This window comes from Neoarius graeffei, chromosome 21 (genome assembly GCF_027579695.1).
Source record: "Neoarius graeffei isolate fNeoGra1 chromosome 21, fNeoGra1.pri, whole genome shotgun sequence".
NCBI lineage: Eukaryota > Metazoa > Chordata > Actinopteri > Siluriformes > Ariidae > Neoarius > Neoarius graeffei.
Genome location: NC_083589.1, coordinates 23,283,344 through 23,303,400, shown reverse-complemented (window position 1 = coordinate 23,303,400; position 20,057 = coordinate 23,283,344). Strand labels below are relative to the sequence as shown.

The 20,057-nt window shown below is 43.3% G+C and overlaps 1 protein-coding gene across 2 annotated transcripts; it reads right to left on the bottom strand.

Moving 5' to 3' along the window:
* Nucleotides 1-3,136: 3,136 nt before the first annotated feature.
* On the bottom strand, nt 3,137-19,434 carry tigarb (TP53 induced glycolysis regulatory phosphatase b). 2 transcript variants are annotated; one of them, XM_060902835.1, is made up of 6 exons: nt 19,308-19,434; nt 14,610-14,647; nt 12,543-12,664; nt 6,481-6,558; nt 6,230-6,340; nt 3,137-3,943 (listed from the first exon to the last, which is right to left on the bottom strand). In XM_060902835.1, the coding sequence occupies exons 1-6, from the start codon at nt 19,409-19,411 to the stop codon at nt 3,545-3,547; spliced, it is 852 nt and encodes a 283-aa protein (XP_060758818.1). In that variant the 5' UTR covers nt 19,412-19,434; the 3' UTR covers nt 3,137-3,544. The 2 variants fall into 2 exon arrangements, with proteins under 2 accessions (XP_060758818.1, XP_060758819.1); XM_060902836.1 differs by having other exon boundaries at nt 12,543-12,637.
* Nucleotides 19,435-20,057: the final 623 nt, after the last annotated feature.

Genomic DNA, 20,057 nt, shown 5'->3' with positions numbered 1-20,057 from the left:
GTTTATGACATAGTTTTGAATAAGTTGCATAGGTTTCTTCACAGTGTGTGATTAATGCTTCTCCAAGATAATATTGACCCCTTCAGGCTCTAGAGGCCTCTTAAGCATTCAGCAGAGTCATCACATTACACTACACGGAATTAAATGTCCACTTCTTACACACAAACCTCAGAGTCTCACCACACACACTCATCGAAAGAGACCCTGAGGATAGGCTAAGCTGATTGTAATGGAGTAATTGTAAGGAAAAATACTGTATACATTTATTTTGTGTTTCAACAGCATCTAAGGAAGCAGAATTGTCCTTTTGGAAAAATACCAATGTGTGCGCGTGTGTTAAATCTCAGTGGAGAGCTCATCCATATCCACATGTCAGTCATGCTCATTCTGCAAGACAACATGCATGAACGCGATGAAGATGCTGGACTTGGAGCTTCTCTTTACTCCACTGAATAAAAACTAACATGAAAGAAAGGAAACAGTCATGTTACCCACATGATCAGACATTTATATTAAACCTGATACAAAAAACTAAGCCAGCCAGAATCTCTGAAATGTTTCGACATATGCTTTTTTTTTTTAATCTTGTATTATGTAATTAAGATATTTGAGAGGCAGCCACATGCTGTATACATCCCTAAACATCCTGCTCACATGACTTTGTTTGGGTGCCTAGACATGTGTTCTTCACTTTTTTTTTTACCAAAAGCTGGACAAATCACCAGCACTTCTTCCTTTCCAAAGAATCAAAAATAATGCTATATAATTATAGCTGCACACATGTACACACAAGTGACAACGTAGGCATGTAGTTCAGCCAAATGCTTGAACTCAAAACACACCCTATACCTTTACCTGAGGGTCACCTTTATCTGTGCAGCTAAATCAAAATGACTGAAACAAACTGCCCAAGTTTTCGAGACAGCATGTGTCAATAAGTGTGATGGACGTGACCATGGATTTGGCTTGCACCCGATATTTTTGGCGCAGTAGGAGGTTCCGTGGGAGGGCAGGAATGCGAGGCCGCAGACACTCTGGACAGGAGGATTATGGACCGATCCAGGTTGTCTCTGCGTGACAAATGAGACCAGACCACCGCCTACTCACCGACGGGTAAATGACAGGCTTCTGAAGATCACGCTTCCAACAAGGGACGGAAAATGAAGGGGAGAGACTGGGATTGCTTGTGGCCAGAGCGTGGGTGACTGCGACGAGGACGTGTCCTTTTTCTTTCGGGTCTTTCTGTCAGGGATGCGGCTTCTGTAACCCGTCCTGGTCCAGTTGTACAGTGCCATCTTCTGGACAGCAATTCAGTTATTATGTATTGTTACTGTGCATTGTTATGATTTACAGTGCCTTGCAAAAGTATTCATACCACTTTAACTTTTTCACATTTTTCCACCTTACAACCACGAAGTTTTTTTTATTGAGATTTTATGTGATAGACCAACACAGAGTAGCACATAATTGTGAAGTGAAACGAAAATGATAAATGGTCTTCAAAGTTTTAAACAAATAAAAATCTGAAAAATGTGATGTGCATTAGTATTTAGCCCCCCTGCGTCAATATTTTGTAGAGCCACCTTTTGCTGCAATTACAGCTGCAAGTCTTTTGTGGTATGTCTCTATCAGCTTTGCACAGCTAGACACTGAAATTTTTGCCCATTCTTCTTTGCAAAATAGCTCAAGCTCAGCCAGATTGGATGGAGAGCGTCTGTGAACAGCAATTTTCAAGTCTTGCCACAGATGCTCAATGGGATTCAGGTCTGGACTTTGACTGGGCCATTCTAACACATGAATATTCTTTGATCTAAACCATTCCATTGTAGCTCTGGCTGTATGTTTAGGGTCATTGTCTTGCTGGAAGGTGAATCTCCTTCCCAGTCTCAAGTCTTTTGCAGCCTCCAACAGGTTTTCTTCCAGGATTGCCCTGTATTTATCTCCATCCATCTTCCCATGGATGGAGCTAAATACAGGGCAATCCTGGAAGAAAACCTGTTGGAGGCTGCAAAAGACTTGAGACTGGGAAGGGACAGCTTCCCTGTCCCTGCTGAAGAAAAGCATCCCATAGCATGATGCTGCCACCACCATGTTTCACGGTGGGGATGGTGTGTGCAGGGTGATGAGCAGTGTTAGTTTTCCGCCACACATAGCACTTTGCATTTAGGCCAAAAAGTTCAACTTTGGTCTCATCTGACCAAAGCACCTTCTTCCACATTTGCTGTGTCCCCTACATGGCTTCTGGCAAACTGCAAATGGGACTTCTTATGCCTGTCTTTCAACAATGGCTTTCTTCTTGCCACTCTTCCAAAAAGGCCAGATTTGTGGAGTGTATGACTTATAGTTGTCCTGTGCACAGATTCTCCCACCTGAGCTGTGGATTTCTGCAGCTCCTTCAGAGTGATCATGGGCCTCTTGGCTGCTTCTCTGACCAGTGCTCTCCTTGCTCGCTCTGTCAGTTTAGGTGGATGGCCATGTCTTGGTAGGTTTGCAGTTGTGCCACACTTTTTCCATTTTTGAATGATGGATTGAACAGTGCTTCTTGAGATGTTCAGAGCTTGGGATATTTTTTTATAACCTAACCCTGCTTTAAACTTCTCCAGAACTTTATCCCTGACCTGTCTGGTGAGTTCTTTGGTCTTCATGATGCTGTTTGTTCTTCAGTGTTCTCTAACAAACCACTGAGGCCTTCACAGAACAAGTGTATTTATGCTGAGAGTAAATTACACACAGTAGGACTCTATTAACTAATTAGATGACTTCTGAAGGCAACTGATTGCACTGGATTGTATTTAGAGGTATCAGAGTACAGGGGGGCTGAATACTAATGCACACCACATTTTTCAGATTTTTATTTGTTTAAAATTTTGAAGACCATTTATCATTTTCGTTTCACTTCACAATTATGTGCTACTCTGTGTAGGTCTATCACATAAAATCTCAATAAAAAACTTTTAAGTTTGTGGTTGTAAGGTGGAAAAATGTGAAAAAGTTCAAGGGGTATGAATACTTTTACAAGGCACTGTAGCGTGAATGTACACATTTTACCCACCTTAATTTTGTAAATTTGTGGCAAATTATGCACAGAAGCTACAACCTATGGCACTTTTCAGAGTTTTGTGTCAGAAATACTGTAAACTGTTCATCACTCTTTATTCTGTATAGCAGAGGATAATTTTAGACCATTTTTTTGCACAAGAAAAATTCTATACATTGAATATAAAGTGCATCTGATCAGTCCAAGAGAAAAATCAAAGCTCGACTGGGATCAGAACTCGTCATTGCCCTTAATAATACAGTTCAGTAAAAATACAGATCCTAATAAATAGTGTTTCAGAAGAATACCAGCTAGAAACCAGCTTGTGCATATTTTGTGACAGAAATCTCAGGACCATAAATAATAAAAAATACAATACAATACTGATCACATGCTTAAAAAACACTCTCTCTCTCAGCATAGTTAGCAAGAAGACGGCTTTTCCTTAGAGTTCTAAATGACGGGAATTTTAGTGCGTCTCTGAACTCTGTGCAGTGGTTGTTAGCTCTAGTCTTTGAGGCTGATGAGATGATCCTTCCTGTTGATGAAGATGCAGTGCAGCGCAATAGGTCTTGGGACGTCCTGCTCCATTTGAAGTGTGATGACGAACCTGCAGATACCCGTGTTGGGGCAGGCCGAGTACACCTGGCTCATCTTCAGCCCCTCAGGCAGGCTGCAGTGCAAACCATCCACCAGGTGACGCACTGCCACGCGGATAAAGGCACCGTGGCTCACCACTAACGCGTGGGCGCGCAAGTTCTCAACCCCGTCATTGGTGAGTCCTGCAACTGTTGGCAGAGACGATTCGGGAAACTCTGGGCTAGAACTGGGATACGGACTGAGACAGTGGTCAGTTAGCATGCGCTGGAACATGGACTTGAGGAACTTGCAAAAACGAGTCTTCACCTGGACACACACACACACACACACACACACACACCCGGTTATCACTGAGAATCAAACTGGCTGTTCATAATTCAAGTACGACCAAGTGCTTACAGCATTACAGTCTATAGTCTGATGTAATGAAAATGGATCACTCTCCTTACTGTTTGGCCAGAAAATTAAAAATAAATAAATAAATACTACTGGTCACGAATGGCTGCGGCATCATCAGGATTCAGACTCATGATCGATCAATGATGACACAGCTATCCATTCCCAGGAGTCCAAGACAGCAAAATTGGCCATTATTGGATAGGAGGGATGGAATTACTCTGTCCTGTCAATCAATCAATCAGAGTGACACTAGACAGTAACTGCAGGCATCTGTGAGGCCATGTGTGTAGAAGAAGGCAGTTAGCTCTTTCCAGTGACTGCACTCATCTGCCCCATGATATCACATTAGCAGCAGACTTTTGGGGGGGATGGGACATAGCTGGCTTCATTAGTCTTGGAGTAGAGGAGGAAGCGCATGCTAGTCTTAACCTTTCTTAGCAGTCATGTGATCAGAGAAAGCTAGCTGATAGGTGGGAATTAAAAAAAAAAAAATTCACAAATGGAGAAGAAAATGCAGGGAAAGATCCTGGAGTACCTGCTCCAAACTCATCAGTGCATTAACAGACTAGGCTGAACTGGGCAAGTTAGACGAGGGGTGATGGAGACTTTGATAAAACATCAGATAAACACAGTATACTGAAATCAGGAGAGATCCTCATACAGCTCATAGAGAGCACGTTTTCTGTCAGGCTTAGACCTCATTTTAGCTGATTTAGCAGTTTAAAGGAGAACTGAAGTCATTTTTAAACTTAACGTGTTACTCAATTACGTTTTCAGTTTTAGTAGCCTTATATCGTGACTCAGGTGGTGTAGTGGTTAGTGCTGTTGCCTCACAGCAAGAAGGTCCGGGTTCGAGCCCCGTGGCCGGCGAGGGCCTTTCTGTGTGGAGTTTGCATGTTCTCCCCGTGTCCGCGTGGGTTTCCTCCGGGTGCTCCGGTTTCCCCCACAGTCCAAAGACATGCAGGTTAGGTTAACTGGTGACTCTAAATTGACCGTAGGTGTGAATGTGAGTGTGAATGGTTGTCTGTTTCGCCCGTAGTCAGCTGGGATAGGCTCCAGCTTGCCTGCGACCCTGTAGAACAGGATAAAGCGGCTAGAGATAATGAGATAATGATATCGTGACTCAAATTGGCAACTAATTGAAATTAAAATTATACTTATCGGCCTATTCGGTTTTTAGCCATGTTGAATTTAGTTCGTTTGGTCCACGACAAGCGTCGCTTATCCGCATGATCTTCACGAGACTCATGTAAGACTTCAAAACGTGAAGCATCAGTCAGTGCCGCCATTTTGAAAATTGTTTACATGCATTTATTCCACCAAATGAACCGTTTTCCAAACAAAATATTGCAGAAAAACAAGTTTAAATGACGATTACTACCTACTTTCTTCAAGTTTTCCTGATTGCTATCAAAGCTTCCGGCTTGATTACATCAGCATTCAAAAGAGGGCGCGCACGTCTTTTGACAACGCTGACAGATGTCGGTCACTTTGATTTCCGCTGTACGTTTTACTTCCGTCCTACGATGTCTCGCTCAGGTCTCAACAAATCTCGTTTACGGCCATCACTTTGACATATGGACTGATATATTACAGAGCATATTTCAAACACTCATAACTTGCTATAGCAGTGATAAAATAGCAATCAAAAATGCATTCCTATATTTAATAAAATATGAGAGAAATAGAATTTTGATAAAAAAATTTGCCTTCAGTTCTCCTTTAAACTCGACATACGAATTAGGAAGGAAAAAAAATGTTTAAGACTGAGGTAGAGAAAAAGCCTGATATTAGTGTTTGATGGAAATTATTTTCAGAAGTAATTCATAAATAAATTGAAAATATACTGTATACATGTTAAATTGAAAAATGCTATAAATTCTGAGCTCTTTTAGCACATCAAGATAAAAAGATTAGTCAAAAAAGTTAAGGAAAGACGACCAAGAGCACCACAAGGGATTAAGCATTCAAATCATTCTGACAATGAACACTATTTAGAGCATAATGTGTTCTGACAGTCCTTACTGGACGTCCTGTACATTGAGCTTACTGGATTTCTCGGAGGAGAAAAATGATAGTTATTTTATAAAAGTGGTGGGGAAAATAAAAAATAAATAAATAAATAAAAAATCTCAAAACCCCAAACTTAGAGATTCCTGATCCCATGCTGAAGCACTACAGACTGAAGTTTACCTGCTCAAGAGATTCTCCACCTGGTGGTGTGAAATCCCTGCAGGCCTGGCCTGCTGCGTTCGCCATCTTCTTCAGGTCTTCTTTGGGCCGCCCCTCAGCCATGCCAAATCCCTGCACAGCATGTAATCAAATCCAAACCAAGCATATCAGACACACTGCATTGGTTTGTGCTGCAGTGTCGAGCAGGAAAATACTGTATGTGCACTTTACACAATGATCCAGAGATAAAGGATTGTGATTGGCCGTCTCACCCTCTCTCTGAGCAAAGGATCCAACACCATCTCAATGCCAGCAGAGTGCACGTTGCTTTTCAAGATGATCTCTGCAGTCTGGGGAAACAGAGAGGAACACATGAACTGCCAGGAACACACAGCAATCTGGGTAGATTTTGAAATTTCACAGTGTTTCCCACACATTGACGAGACTATGGAGGCCCGCCATAGTCTAATTTGGGCTGCCATAGTCTCAGTCCGGGCCCGCCCACACGCACGGCGACACTGACGCACCCGGCCTGACATTGTGTGCGTTGCCTATCTGAGACAGCGTGAGGAGACAACTCTGATAAGCTACATCCTGTCTGCGTCTACATGTTAAGGTAAGTTTATACAACTTTATGTAGCCTTTGACACGATTGAGAAGGCTACGCTATTGTGCTTTATAGGCGTACGGAGAACGCATTGATGGAGGACGTTAAGTGTATTGTTTCAGGATGTACCTACTAAGGAAACTGAACTCTTATTCTGTCAGTCAGAACATCTTGTTGACATTCTATTATACATTCATTGAAAGTGATTTAGCTTTTTCTATATGCTGTTGGTATTACTCCATTACTGTACAGGATAGGAACCGCCTGCATAATATTGTCAAGGTGTGTTCTAAGATTATTGGACTTCCTGCTCGTTGATGGTGTTGTTGACACCTGAATACTGTGTACGAGCAGCAGGCTAGCGGCCTGGCTCGTCGAATTCTTAAGGACTCGACTCATGCTTTGTTCCCGGCATTTGAGCAGCTGCCATCTGGTCACAGGTTCCACTGTCCGGCCTGTAAGACCCAGAGGAGGAGAGCAACCTTTGTTCAAAGTGTTATTCTCCTCCTGAACTCTAAGAAGTCTAAGACAGTTACAATAACTTAAGTCTTCTGTACAACACTCTAGTGCAATATCACGTCCTGATGTGCAATATTACAATATCACCTTGTCACTTTAACTACAATGTCACTCTAATCATATTATCATTTTAATTTTATCCACGCGTCATTTTATTTATTTGCCATATTTTATCTGCTGCCTTTTTTTTTTTTTTTTTAAACTTTGTTACTGGCAACAGGCCTGCCATTGTACATTGTACGCTGTTTTTTTTTTTTGCCCACCCATTTTTGTGATTTTATTCTTATGATTTTATTTTCTTGCTCTGGGCGGCATGGTGGTGTAGTGGTTAGCGCTGTCGCCTCACAGCAAGAAGGTCCGGGTTCGAGCCCCGTGGCCGGTGAGGGTCTTTCTGTGTGGAGTTTGCATGTTCTCCCCGTGTCCGTGTGGGTTTCCTCCGGGTGCTCCGGTTTCCCCCACAGTCCAAAGACATGCAGGTTAGGTTAACTGGTGACTCTAAATTGACCGTAGGTGTGAATGTGAGTGTGAATGGTTGTCTGTGTCTATGTGTCAGCCCTGTGATGACCTGGCGACTTGTCCAGGGTGTACCCCGCCTTTCGCCCGTGGTCAGCTGGGATGGGCTCCAGCTTGCCTGCGACCCTGTAGAGGGATGGAGCGGCTAGAGATAATGAGATGAGATTTTCTTGCTCTTTTAATGTACCGCTCTTCGCCCTTCTAATTGCCCTTCGGGGATAAATAAAGTTTTGTCTAAGTCTAAAATTAAGCCTAGGTCACAACTGGACGTACGATTTTTTGGCCGTGCGATTTTTGGCGTTTCCCAAATCGCTGCGTTTTTTTTGTTCGTGGAGAAAGACGCACGTTGGCCGCAAGTTTGTCTTGCAACCTGAAAAAAACATAAGCACCCGTAGAGTTTGTTTGACATGACAAAGAATCTCTGCGGCCGGTCTGCGGCCAGTTTACGGCTCGAAAATCAGCACGTCACACGCGCGACCTCCGTGCATTTCTTGCGTTTTTTGCACCAGAGCCTAATCTAGGAATTTGAAAATAGGGGACAGATCCCTCACTAGTTGTAGGAACAGGGGACAGAAAATATTAACATGGGTAAAAATATCCCTCATTTGTTCCAGTTAGTGGGGACAGAAAAATAAGTAATACATTGGTAGATATTTTCAAGATTACATCTATAAACAGAACAGTTTTATTAATCTTTACTTTTAGAATATCACTAACATAATACTAAATTGAACTTTCAACAAGAAAAATTAAACAAATTACTCAAAAAAAAAAACTAGCAATCATGATGAATGTGTAAGATTACCAGGACTACAAAAATGCAGAAAAATAGGCTTTACTTATCCAAATGCACCTGTTGGTTCAAAAGTTAAAGTGCAGAGAACCTCACAGCACAACATGAAGTTATCTTAAAATATAATATAAATGCGTCAGCTTTCATGTAAGAAAAAAACTATTAATACTAGTACTGTGTGCAGGCAGTCTCTCCTGAAGACTAAATTAAACAATAATTATAAACTAATAAAATAAATGGCTCAGGCTTCATAGAAGAAAAAAAAACAATTTGAACAGAATCTCACAGTATGATGCTGAAGCTGCCTAAACAATGGAAAATAAAATACCATTTTGGCAAAAATGTTGGCATCCATTAATTTCTTGTATTAAGTTAAAAAAAAAAAAAGTGCACACAGTCCTTCACTGTAAACATAACACACTTTCAGTAACAGAATTTAAGCCTATATAAACACTGACTCGCACATCATGCAATGTTGCCAGATACTGCGGACGTTTTCCAGCCTAAATATGTTCAAAACCCGCCAAAATGCACTTAAAACCGCCCAATCTGGCAACACTGCGCACATGCTGCTTCTCTTGAACGTATACACGGAAGTAAGGCAGAAGGTAGTTTGTCGACGTCACTGCAAGACGACGCCAACGATTGGTCAAATTTGCGGGAAAGTTGCGGTGATTGGATAGAATTGTAACACCGCCCTGAATTCGCGGGGATTGGTTGAATTTGCGTTGATGTTGCAAATCGCGAAATCCTGGAGGGTCTGACTGTTATGTTTGGATGAGACAGAACGATATGCCATGTGCTTTTGGGTATTTTTAAAACACTTCACATGATTGGTTGAGATACACTGTCTTCCGGTTCAGTGACCAATGATATAATAGTTCACAAAACTGTTTTACCCACTAAATAAACCATTCGGAATACTTCGGTCCTTTCCGATATTTTCCGATTGGTGTGTAAACAACGCTATATTTACCGCAGTGCTTGCTAGCTGGTGCTGACAAATTGATACACACAAGATTCAGTAAAACGCGACTACATGCTCTCTACTTATAAATGCGCGACAAAATGAATAGACACGCGATATCACTCTCACGCCCAAAAAGTGGATGTGCGACAGACAGATAAAAAACGCGTATTATCACGTATTACGCGCCCTAGATTAGGCTCTGTGCACGTAGACCGGCCACAGGAGCACGTACGGCCGGTTGTGACCGAGGCATTACTTTGTCCATTTCGCACTGGCAAACCTACCTTTTCTGTAAGGCAACAGTAGGCTATTTTGAGGCAATATTAGTTAGCCCTACGTAGTTATCCAATTTGTCAAATTAACTTTATCATCCTACCAGGATCAGGTCGTTTCCAAATTCACCGGTGAAGTGCTTCCCGCTTGACATTGTATGTGCGCAGTCTATCCAAGTGATGGAGATGTGAAGCGACAACAGTGATAAACTAATCTAGGTCTGCATGTTAAAAGGGAAAAGTAGTCTATTCTAACAGAGAGCGAACTTCGATGCCACTTTTGAGAATTAGTGCTAGTAGCCTTAACACGATTTGTTACTGGTGAGACAGAAGACGTTAAATTATTTTTAGCCTTTTCTAATAGGCTACTTTCTAAAGGTGAAGCTATTAGGCCACATAATTAAGGGAATGTAATGTTAGTTACTTACTTAATTAAATTAACTTCTTGACTCGAATTTGATCGTTTTCACATTTACTGATGAGTGTTTCTCCACTAACGTAGGCCTTAATGCAACGCGTTGAATGTCAGGTGACGATGTCAGCCTTATTGTAGACGCTACAGCTGTAACAGAAAATCTCTGATCTTTATTAAACTGATGCTAAATTTGTTTTGTTAATTCAGATCATGAGCATTTTGAATTATTTCAAAAAGAGGGATCGAAATTCACCTCAGGATGAAGAGGTAGTGACTGAGGTAGGCCCAACATCAACTGCTTGCTGTCTTTGTCAGGATGTCAAATTGGTATAACACTCCTAGCAAGTGAGTGCGATGAATGGGGGCAGATATACCCATTACTCAGCCACTTACAGGGTATCTGCACATTTCTGATAACCAAAAATAATACTTTTTAAGGCCATTTTAAGACCTGTGAGAATAAAAAATAAGACCACTACCGCGGGGAAAAAATATTAAAAAAAAAAAAAACAAATCAGACTCTAGGCTATTATGGTCAAAGCATATTTATATTTTAATCAGTGCATCTCCAGTTTACAAACAGAATCTTGTCTTTCCCACAAGTAAACGATTTTGCATATTCAGAATCAGGGAACACTGCCCTGAAGACGGTGCCCACGTCTTCGTTCGAATTGTAGGAGTGGTGTCAGTCAATCGTTTGCAGAACCCACAGTATTTCAGCCTTAAGTGTAGCGGTCGAGGCGAAAGCACCGAAGGCACTTGTGCTGGGAGAAGTAGGCACCGAAGGGAAAGTGGGCTTTGCGCTAACGTTTGCAACCGGTGCTGCAAACATCTGCATGGGAACTGTTGTTACCTGACTGGCGGCAAAGCGTTTATGCTTTTCCCCTTTCATGTGAGCGTCAAGGGCAGTAGAGCCTATTGTTCCCAACTTTATGTCTTTCTTGCAGAGTTTACACCGAGCTTCATTTTCGGACGTTGCTTTTGACAACCAACCGCTACATTTCTGGTCCTCAAGCCACTTGTCCCTAAACTTACACTTCCCCATCCTACATGTCTGCCACGCTAAAGAAACCACTTCTTCGTCTTTTCCCAAAACACTATAAGGAAAACACTGCCCCCTAAGTGTTGTGTGACGCCTGTACTTTTAGGTTCAGAGCGGTCTTTTTGCCATCTTCTTGTTACACATTGACGTGTGCTGTTTGAACAACGTTAGCACAGGAAAAAAAAAAAAAGTACAAACATATATTTTTGTGCCCCGATGAAATTTAATGCCACCCATATGAAAATTAATGCCACACTTCGAAATATTAGCAAAATATAAGGCTATTTAAGGCCTTAAAATGCCATATACTGTATATCAGACTTTTTCAGACTTTTTAAGGATCCGCGGACACCCTGCACTTAGCAGCGATTGCCCTTGTTGTGACGGTGTTGAGCGTGAATTGTGAAAGAGACTTTTCCACAATGAACAGGGTAAGGACATCTGCAGGCAAACCAGGGATGTGAATTTCAATTTACATTTACCCATTGTTTATATGCTCAAATCCCACCCAAGTTCAATCTTACTTTCACTTAATTAAATATTTCAGAGTGAGCTCTACAATCACATGACTCATTGTAGTAACAAGTTGTTTGCCATTTTAGGTCAAAACAGACCTTCGGAACAGACTGCAAGGAGAGCAAACCTGGCCGCCTGCTTGAGGATTTCCATTAATGGGCCGCAACCAGAAGATATAAATTATGAAAGGGAACTCGAACTCTTTCTCAAAGCCAAGAAAAATCAAATGCACAAGTGCAGGGTGTGGTCCTTGTAAATAGGGCAGGCATTTGTCAGGGTCATTTTTGACATACAGCAGAGCTAGAAGTCCTTGTTCTGTAGGACTTTTTGTAGGAGTTCAGGGTGTGAAGTATTGTAGGACTTTTGGTTTGGTTGCTATCTGTAATATGTTCTTCTTGTAGGACTGCCCTCTGTAGCAATATGCTAAAATAAAATACAAGGTGCATAACCAATACCAACGAATTTGTTCTTTGTTAGTCTTAGTTTAGTAGTATTAGTAGGCTAAACAACCCCCGCGCACCCCTGCAATTCAACCTGACATGTGCGCCACGCCCCCCAATGGGCTGCCCTCATAGTTTCCAAAATTTCTGTGGGAAACACTGTTTCATACAAGTGTGAGGAAAATAACTTCGAGGTGCATCTAAAGAGATGATCTCTGTCCTATTTATGTTATAAAAATGCACACACCTGGATGGCTCTCTGCAGATTGCTGACAAAAACGTTGGTGAAGCAAAGGTCTTGCAGGTACCGGCCAGCAGCCTCCGCTTGCCATAGTCCCGTTTCTGACAAGGAAGAATCAATACCTTGACCTACACACGCAGATACAGTATATTTAACAGTTAGTTATTCCACGAAATCAAGTCGTACATGAGCTGATAGCCGATGAGGCACATAGCACCAAGTTAGCTATAAGCCATGTACGATGAGATTGTAGATAGAATAAAACAGTTATTCCACTCATTCACTGGATTTTGAGAAACAAAGCATTTTTCTTTTTTTTTTTTTTGCAAATTCAATAAATTAAAACTGAATACAAAACGTCCAACAAAAGAATTTCCTTAGAATGTAAACAAACTGGTGAAATGACAGGAGCAATTTGTGAAAAATGCGATAATCCTTGGGAGGAAAAAAAAAAAGCACTCTTACCATCAAATACTTTTATTCCATATTTTGTTGCTTTTTTGGGGTTTTGTTTTCAAGTAGAGTTTTTATTTCGTCCTTGGGCATTTCAGTAACATGTTCCGCCACTTTGTTTTTCTCTACTCACGGTATATGAGCTCATAGACATATAAACATAGACGCCGCATTGAGCTGGGTGGCCCATTGCTGGGATAAGTCAGTGTGGCAAATTTGATGTTTTAATTACATTAAATTTTTTTGATGATTCTGGGATATTTGATGTGGCAAATCTTCCCCGTAAACCAATGCAAGTAAATGGACTGAACTTCATAAAGCCCCTTTCTACAATAATATTTAACTCGATGCCTTTTATTCACCCATTAAGACACACATGTATATATTTGGGAAACAAACAGGCATCAAAACAACACATATAACTTTTAATGTGATGGTTATAAATAGTGTGCGAAATACCCTGTACACTGCAAACTAGCGACAGATACGCGATAGATAGCTCAGGTAAGCTAATCAGTCAGCATACCGTAGCAAGCTACCAAAACCTGAGGCCACAATAACCAACCTACAAGACTGAATATGATAAATGATGGAAATAGTGGAAAAACTGGAAATAGTGAATGAAAATAAAAATTTACTGTTTTATTTATTGAGTCACCACACAGACCTACTCTTGTTGAATAAAGTGAGCTGAATGACCGCCAAACTGAGTTCAGCCAGGTTCTAACGTCATACCAAAACAAAATACATCACTGATTCCTTCACATTCAGAAAGGTTAAAAACATTCATCATACGTTCAAAAACGTTCATCATAGTGTGGCACTGTATTATCTAATTCTCACTGCTTATAACTCTACACCTACCCGGTGGAGATGAGCTGGGAAACTGAAGACTGAAGGAACAGCTCCCTCTCTGATCCTGACTGTCTGACCTGTTCTGTCAAAATCCTCCGTTCTGAAGTGTTCACTGCAGAGCATGGATGACGGAGTAGCAGAAAACCCTTCCCGTCGCACAGCTGTCTCCCACTGCTTTTTCATGTCTTTATTTTTGGGAAACCTACATAGTATGTGAAAAGTTAGCTAAGCAACTAACAACAATCAGCGTAGTTACGAAGGAAATACTTCGTTGTTTGGAGACAGGTTTCACCGAGCGGCTATTATGCGCGAGACTTCATATTAGCCACAAAGTCAGAAAAATCTGTTTGTAAAATTACGTTATAATGACCAAATACAATGAAAAGTATTTTTCCATTCTCACCTGTGAAAGGTAATCCCATGTGATCTCGTTTGGACGGTAAACCTGTTGGTACAGTTAAACGCAGCACATGAATGAGGCATCTTTATTCTCGGCTACTGTCTAGACGCTATACCAGAGACGGCTGAAGAATCTCCACTTTGCCACATCCAATATGGCGGCGAGGATGACGTATGATTCTATGCAGAAGGTGGCGTCTATGTTTATATGTCTATGTATGAGCTGATAGCCTTGTAGTAGAGTAGCCAATCAGAGCACACGATTGCTCATATCCAGTGAATGTGGATAGAATAATATCTAATATTACACACACACACATAAAAAAAAATACATCATACATGCGTCTCACACGTTTCTGCTCGTACCTTGCAGCAGTCTGTCTTTATTGTACTGAGTTTCACCACTACGAGGAAGAAGATGACACAAACAACAACTTAGAAGTTGCAAGGCCTTAATCTGACCATCTACAAGAACACTTGAGATGCAGGTTACGTTGTATCCACCAGTGTAAAGTTGTCAAAGCCACAAATCGCCACAATGAGCCAAGAGTACGAGTGTAATTTAATGTATGTGTCACAGTCAGGTTAGTTATACTTGGCTGAAGGCAAGCTCTAAGCGTAGTCTCAAACCTTGGGATAAATTTGGGGATTATATCAAATTATACTACATTGCAGTTTAATGCTTGAATTTGATTGATCAGAAAGTGTGCAATAGTTTTCTATGAGTTTGGACAGGAGTTCAGACTGTAACATGAATGGCAGGCTAATAATAATGCACTCGCTCTAATATGATAGTGTTTCTATAGAAACAGCTCATACACAGGGACTTGTACAGCAGGCGCTCCACAGAATTGAAGACATGACAGGCTGCGCTTTTTGAGAGCGAGAGAGAGAATAACTCTTTATTGCGGCTATAACTCAAGTGATAACTGGAATTAACTAGTCTCTTAGATGTTCCACAACAGTAACTCAAACTATAACCCATTAAAATGCACAGTGTGTGTGAAGAATACACTCCACTTGTGCGTCGTTCCACATCACACCACCTTGACAGCCATTATTTTCATATAAAGCAACATGCTCTGTTTAGAGTTCATGATGGACTTGAGTCTGGTCTTGAGACTTTTTTGCACACCTCTTTCACATTTATACTTGGAGCTGTCTCAGTGGTCAGCGCTGGTCTCACTAAATATCATCCTAGTCTTAAACAAGAAAATACTTTAAATACAGTATTGGACATTATCTGACCTTACTGGGTTGCTCATGTTTTGTCAAGACTCCAAATGTTCCAAGCCCTTACTGTAATCTCTAACAAAGCTCGAACAATTTTCAAAACATGAAGCAACACCTCTCTCTCTCAGACACACACACACACTGTCTCACACCTCTCTCTCAGACACACACTGTCTCACACCTCTCTCTCAGACACACACTGCCTCACACCTCTCTCTCAGACACACACACACTGTCTCACACCTCTCTCTCAGACACACACACACTGTCTCACACCTCTCTCTCAGACACACACACACTGTCTCACACCTCTCTCTCAGACACACACACACTGTCTCACACCTCTCTCTCAGACACACACACACAGTCTCACACCTCTCTCTCAGACACACACACTGTCTCTCACCTCTCTCTCAGACACACACACACTGTCTCACACCTCTCTCTCAGACACACACACACTGTCTCACACCTCTCTCTCAGACACACACACACTGTCTCACACCTCTCTCTCAGACACACACACACTGTCTCACACCTCTCTCTCAGACACACACTGCCTCACACCTCTCTCTCAGACACACACACACTGTCTCACACCTCTCTCTCAGACACACACACACTGTCTCACACCTCTCTCTCAGACACACACACACTGTCTCACACCTCTCTCTCAGACACACACTGCCTCACACCTCTCTCTCAGACACACACACACTGTCTCACACCTCTCTCTCAGACACACACACACTGTCTCACACCTCTCTCTCAGACACACACTGCCTCACACCTCTCTCTCAGACACACACACACTGTCTCACACCTCTCTCTCAGACACACACTGTCTCACACCTCTCTCTCAGACACACACTGTCTCACACCTCTCTCTCAGACACACACTGTCTCACACCTCTCTCTCAGACACACACACACTGTCTCACACCTCTCTCTCAGACACACACACACAGTCTCACACCTCTCTCTCAGACACACACACTGTCTCTCACCTCTCTCTCAGACACACACACACTGTCTCACACCTCTCTCTCAGACACACACACACTGTCTCACACCTCTCTCTCAGACACACACACACACTGTCTCACACCTCTCTCTCAGACACACACACACTGTCTCACACCTCTCTCTCAGACACACACACTGTCTCTCACCTCTCTCTCAGACACACACACACTGTCTCACACCTCTCTCTCAGACACACACACACTGTCTCACACCTCTCTCTCAGACACACACACACAGTCTCACACCTCTCTCTCAGACAGACACACACTGTCTCACACCTCTCTCTCAGACACACACTGTCTCACACCTCTCTCTCAGACACACACTGTCTCACACCTCTCTCTCAGACACACACTGTCTCACACCTCTCTCTCAGACACACACTGCCTCACACCTCTCTCTCAGACACACACACACTGTCTCACACCTCTCTCTCAGACACACACACACTGTCTCACACCTCTCTCTCAGACACACACACACAGTCTCACACCTCTCTCTCAGACACACACTGTCTCACACCTCTCTCTCAGACACACACACACTGTCTCACACCTCTCTCTCAGACACACACACACTGTCTCACACCTCTCTCTCAGACACACACACTGTCTCACACCTCTCTCTCTCACTCACACAGTCTCACACCTCTCTCTCTCACACACACTGTCTCACACCTCTCTCTCAGACACACACACACACTGTCTCACACCTCTCTCTCAGACACACACACACACTGTCTCACACCTCTCTCTCAGACACACACACACTGTCTCACACCTCTCTCTCAGACACACACACACACTGTCTCACACCTCTCTCTCAGACACACACACACTGTCTCACACCTCTCTCTCAGACACACACACACTGTCTCACACCTCTCTCTCAGACACACACACACTGTCTCACACCTCTCTCTCAGACACACACACTGTCTCACACCTCTCTCTCAGACACACACACACACACACACACACACTGTCTCACACCTCTCTCTCTTACTCACACTGTCTCACACCTCTCTCTCTCACACACACTGTCTCACACCTCTCTCTCTCACACACACTGTCTCACACCTCTCTCTCTCACACACACTGTCTCACACCTCTCTCTCTCACACACACTGTCTCACACCTCTCTCTCTCACACACACTGTCTCACACCTCTCTCTCTCACACACACTGTCTCACACCTCTCTCTCAGACACACACACTGTCTCACACCTCTCACTCAGACACACACACACACACACTGTCTCACACCGCTCTCTCTTACTCACACTGTCTCACACCTCTCTTCCCCTCTCTCTCACTCACAGTCTCACACCTCTCTCTCACACACAGTCTCACACCTCTCTCCCCCTCTCACTCACATCTCTCTCACACACACACTGTCTCACACCTCTCTCTCTCACACTCACCCACATCTCTCTCACACACAGTCTCACACCTCTCTCACACACACACAGAAACACACAGTCTCACACCTCTCTCTCTCTCACACACACAGTCTCACACCTCTCTCTCACACACACACACAGTCTCACACCTCTCTCTCTCTCACACACACACGCACACACACAGTCTCACACCTCTCTCACACACACACACACACACACAGTCTCACACCTCTCTCTCACACACTCACATACACACACAGTCTCACACCTCTCTCTCTCTCTCTCTCACACACACTGTCTCACACCTCTCTCCCACACCTCTCTCCCCCCTCTCTCTCACACACACTGTCTCACACCTCTCTCCCCCTCTCTCTCACACACACTGTCTCACACCTCTCTCCCCCCTCACACACACACTGTCTCACACCTCTCTCCCCCCTCACACACACACTGTCTCACACCTCTCTCTCTCTCTCTCTCTCACACACACACACACACATCTCTCTCTCACACACACTCACATACACACACACTGTCTCACACCTCTCTCCCCCTCTCTCTCACACACACACTGTCTCACACCTCTCTCTCAGACACACACACACACACACACTGTCTCACACCTCTCTCTCAGACACACACAGTCTCACACCTCTCTCTCAGACACACACACTGTCTCACACCTCTCTCTCAGACACACACACACTGTCTCACACCTCTCTCTCAGACACACACACTGTCTCACACCTCTCTCTCAGACACACACACTGTCTCACACCTCTCTCTCAGACACACACACTGTCTCACACCTCTCTCTCAGACACACACACTGTCTCACACCTCTCACTCAGACACACACACACACTGTCTCACACCTCTCACTCAGACACACACACACACTGTCTCACACCTCTCTCTCTTACTCACACTGTCTCACACCTCTCTTCCCCTCTCTCTCACTCAGTCTCACACCTCTCTCTCTCACACACACTGTCTCACACCTCTCTCCCCCTCTCACTCACATCTCTCTCACACACACACTGTCTCACACCTCTCTCTCTCTCACACACATACAGTCTCACACCTCTCTCCCCCTCTCTCCCCCTCTCTCTCTCACACTCACCCACATCTCTCTCACACACACAGTCTCACACCTCTCTCTCACACACACACACACACACACAGAAACACACAGTCTCACACCTCTCTCTCTCTCTCTCTCTCTCTCACACACACACACACACACACACAGTCTCACACCTCTCTCTCTCTCACTCACTCACTCACATCTCTCTCACACACTCGCGCGCGCCCTTGTCCTTTCTTTCCACAGGACACTGTAAGGAAAGCGCTCACCTCTAGTAAAACGCATGCACTAATCCAGCACTATAAATCCCACTTACTGTCGAATGAGTGTCAGGCCAAACGTAAGCATAATAAATAAACCACAAACCCGTCCAACGAGAAAAATAAATCCAGCGCACACCCCACACTTCCTTATTTTCATGTGGAAATGAGCCGCAGCTTGATGACGTCAGCTAACGGGACTCTAACGACGCCTTGCTTGACGTAGAAAACACGCGACATCTTGTGGCAAGAAATAGGAACTACACTAAAATAAACTTTTTTTCTGGTTATGGAGCAGAGTGGGCCTGTGGTGCAGTGGTTAGCACTGTCACCTCACAGCAAGGTGCTGGGGTCGAGCCCAATGGCCTACAAGGGCCTTTCTGTGTGGAGTTTGAAACCCCGTGTCTGCCTGGGTTTCCTCTGGGTGTTCTGGTTTCTAATCATACTGGTTCGGTTAAATGTTGACTGGGTGTGAATTAAAGGACATGGGACATGGATTTTTTTCTGGGTATAATTATGTATAAAGGACATAAGAAATGCCATCTAAATCACTGCAGGATGTCAAAAATGTGAAAATCATCACATTATTCAACTTTTTTATACATCAGCGTAAAACAATAATTAGCTAGGTGGTCACGTGACCCGTGACGTCACAAAAACTTTCCAAGGAGCCAGCGCTTGGGAATCTAATGTAAACAGGTTACCGAAATGGACACCATCGACAGTGACATTCCCGATGTTTCACAGAGATGTGAAGTTAGACCCTATCAATTCGAACCGATAGCTGGAAATTCACATGAACATAG